This window comes from Primulina eburnea, unplaced genomic scaffold (genome assembly GCF_022965805.1).
Source record: "Primulina eburnea isolate SZY01 unplaced genomic scaffold, ASM2296580v1 ctg884_ERROPOS889272+, whole genome shotgun sequence".
NCBI lineage: Eukaryota > Viridiplantae > Streptophyta > Magnoliopsida > Lamiales > Gesneriaceae > Primulina > Primulina eburnea.
The window spans coordinates 414170-417999 of NW_027331648.1; the positions used below are offsets into that span (position 1 = coordinate 414170).

A 3830-nucleotide genomic window follows, 5' to 3' on the forward strand; every position below is an offset into this window, starting at 1 on the left:
TCTTCCTTTACTAGGACAGAGCTGACAGCATATTCAGTAGTGGATAAATAGACAAACAATTTATCCCCGGGCTCAGGCTTTACCAGAACTGGAAGCTCGGCTAGATGCTTTTTAAGATCTTGGAAAGCCTGCTCGCACTTGTCATCCCATCCGAACTTTTGGGCTTTTCTGAGAACCTGAAAGAAAGGATAACTTCTGTGGGCTGACCGAGATATAAACCGAGATAGGGAGGCAATCCTCCCGGTCAGCTTCTGCACTTCTTTGACAGATCGGGGAGAAGGCATACATAAGACGGACTTCACTTTTTCTTGGTTGACCTCGATCCCCCGCTCTGTCACTATAAAGCCCAAGAACTTACCACTCTTGACTCCGAAAATACATTTAGCAGGATTGAGCTTGATTCCATAAGATGTCAGAGTGGTAAAGGTTTCTTCCAAATCAGCAATAAAATCCATCACCTCTTTTGACTTTCCCAGAATATCATCCACATAAACCTCCAGATTCCTTCCCAGCTGCTTCTCAAAGACTTTATCCATTAAACGCTGATATGTGGCCCCTGCATTTTTCAACCCGAAAGGCATCACAACATAACAAAATGTACCTCCCGAGGTGATGAAACTGGCCTTGTCTTGATCATTTTTTGCTAAGGGAATTTGATGATATCCCTGATAGGCAACCATGAAACTGAGCAGCTCGAAGCCTGAGGTGGAATCCACCAACTGGTCAATCCGGGGCAATGGGTAATGATCCTTGGGACAAGCTTTATTGAGGTCCCGAAAATCAACACACATCCTCCATTTCCCGGCAGCTTTGGGTACCAGCACCACATTCGAGAGCCATGTAGGAAATTGTACATCCCGGATGTGGCCGGCTTGCAGCAACTCTTTCACCTGTTCATCAATAACTTTGTCTTTCTCGGGACCAAAGTGTCTCTTCTTCTGTTTGATCGGGTGAGCTCCCGGGAGAATGTTTAATTGATGCTCAGATATCAGGAGTGAAATCCCTGTTAGTTCCTGCTGGGACCAGGCAAATACATGAATATTAGTCTTTAAACATTTAAGTAAACTGACCCGGGTGGATATATCGAGGTCTCGGGCCACCCGGATCTGTCGGCCTGGTCCTATCTCCACAGCTTCCTGCTCTTCCTCTGCCACAAAGTGAACTTCTCCTTTCTCCACTCCACCCTTCCAAACTTCCTCCACCCTGGGTTTCTTCCCCTCCTTTATCGACTTGCCCTGATCTGCCCGGATACCTTCCACATAACATTTTCGGGAAAAGGGTTGATCTCCACGAACTTCTCCCACCTGGCTTCCCACTGGAAATTTGATCTTTTGATGATAAGTAGATGCTACTGCCCTCAACTCATTCATGGCCGGCCTCCCCAGAATGATATTGTAAGATGATGGGGAATCCACCACTGTGAAGGTGGTCATGACCGTTTTCTTGATGTCACGGGAGCCTAGAGTGAGTGGCAGAACAATTTCTCCCTCCGGATAAACTGCATGTCCAGCAAAACCAAAAAGGGCAGTCTCCACAGCTTCCAACTTAAACCCTTGCAAATCCATCTGCACTAAGGCATCTTAGAAAATCACATTGACTGAACTGCCGGAATCCACGAAGACTCTCAGAATGTCGTAATTGGCCACCCGGGCTTGGATAACCAAAGCGTCATTGTGGGGCATGTTTATTCCCTTCAGGTCCTCCGGGCCAAAGCTGATCACGGCCTCGTTCCTCCTAGATCCTTCCACCTCCAGACACTCCCGCCTACTTCTTGATTTCCTGGCCCGATTTGAATCTCCATCGGTGGATCCTCCCGATATCATCTTAATCAATCCGGCAACAGGGGACGAAGGGCTCCTCTTCTCAGGTTCCGGCTCCCTCCTCCTACCCATATGGTTTCCCGGGTTGTTTCTTGAGTCTACTCGAGCATGGGATACTGGTGGCCGGGGGGTCCAAGGTGGACCTCTCGACCTTTTGGTGTACTGGTCGTGCCCCTGATTGGTGGGTGGGACATAACTTCTTTTCAAAGCTTTACAATTCTCGGTGCTATGCTGACATACATCATGCCTGGTGCAAAATCCACTTTTCCCGGGTTGGGACAGCTGATGACTAGGAACCGGATCCCTACTGCATTCCTGCACTTCTCTTTCACGGATAATTTTCAAAGGCACATGCGGGGAAAAGTGTCCTGGATTACCCCGCCGCGGTCCCCTCTCCTCGGGCTTAGGTGCCCGGTCCCCTCTTTCCTTCCTGATGGCTTCCCTCTTTTGTTTCTGAGCTTCTTCCATATTGATATACTTCTCTGCCCGAGACAGCAAATCCTCAAAATCTTCAGGCACTTTTTTCGTTAATGACTTGAAGAACTCACTCTCTTTTAAGCCTTGAGTGAAGGCAGTAGTTTTTGTCTCTGCAGCACAAGTTGGCACATCCAAGGCCACTTTGTTAAACCTTTTGTTATACATCCTCAAACTTTCCTCCGGCCTCTGTCTCACCTCGAACAAACTGAAAGCAGTTTTCTTATACTTCTTACTGCTGCTGAAATGGTGTAAGAAGGCTTTCTGGAAATCCTCAAATGATTTAATACTCAATGGAGCCAACCCATCAAACCATCTTTGAGCTGAGTCCACCAGCGTGGTCAAGAACACTTTACACTTGATCCTATCGGTGTAACAGTGCAGCATAGCCATATTCTCGAACCTGGCCAAGTGTTCTTCCGGTTCCTCATTTCCATCATATGCCCTTACTTTAGCAGATTTAAAGTTTCCAAGAAGAGGTTCCCGGATTATAGCCTCAACAAACGGGCATCCTTTGACAAACGTCCGAGAAGAACCACGATTTTCCAGCTGTCCTTCCAGGACTTTCATTTTCTGTTTTAACTCCAGCATTTCCTCGACCATCGTTGGTGACTTAGAACCAGCAGAGGATTCCTCCACTTCTCCCCTCTTCTCCTCCTCCCTCAATTCTTGCTGCTGCTCCTGCTCTTTTTCTGGTTCCTTCTCGAGTGGTATATCATGGTGGGAAGCTTCCCGCCTAGCCATAGCTCTCTCTACGGCTTCGTTAATGCGTCTATCAAACTCCGCTGGAGTCATAGTGATAAGATCGGGAGGAGCGTCCTCTTGTCTTGAATGATTCGCGTCAACTCCTTGGACCCGGAAAGTGTTCTGGTTAGTTTTCCTCGTGTGAGCCATATCAACGCCTTAGTCTCAATTTCCCACAGACGGCGCCAATGATGTGATCCGGGTAAAATGGATGAGCAGGGTCGGGTGCTCCGCCGGGTCAAATCAAGAATTTATAGTGTTGTTAGGAAAATGAACAAGGTAGATAGCTTCGATCGTGACCTGCAAACAATGAAAGGAACTCGTGAATGGGCGCCGGAAGGGTGTCCGGCGTGACCACTCCGATGCTTAAGTCAGCAGGTTTGTCAAGAGAGGAACTTAAAGCAATATGTATGGATGCTTGAGAGTGAAGAAATTTCAGACCTGTAGAATGTCAACGATACCTGCTATTTGAAGAGAAGCTAGGGTTACCTTGATGCGCGTGCTCACCTACTACTTGTACCCTCGGACGTTGACGGCCTGTCGGGTCCCTTTCTACCCGATAGATTCGTGGGTAATCCAAGAATAAGGGACGTTGACTGCATGTCCAGTCCCTTTCTTCCCCATATTTTCGGGGATACGTTCAGGCGGAAGACGTTGACTTCCCGCCCAGTCGCTTTCTGCCCTACAATCTGTAAGATCCTCTAAGTAAGTTACTCGAGTATTGAGCCCACGGCTTTAGCATGAAAGCCCGGTCCCTAGTTGCTCGGAAGGTAAGTAAATACCCGGCCATGC

General features: G+C 48.0%; 1 protein-coding gene across 1 annotated transcript; it reads right to left on the minus strand.

Moving 5' to 3' along the window:
* Positions 1-1580: 1580 nt before the first annotated feature.
* Positions 1581-3188, minus strand: LOC140822537 (uncharacterized). The gene has a single exon (XM_073183310.1). The coding sequence runs from the start codon at positions 3186-3188 to the stop codon at positions 1581-1583; it is 1608 nt and encodes a 535-aa protein (XP_073039411.1).
* Positions 3189-3830: the final 642 nt, after the last annotated feature.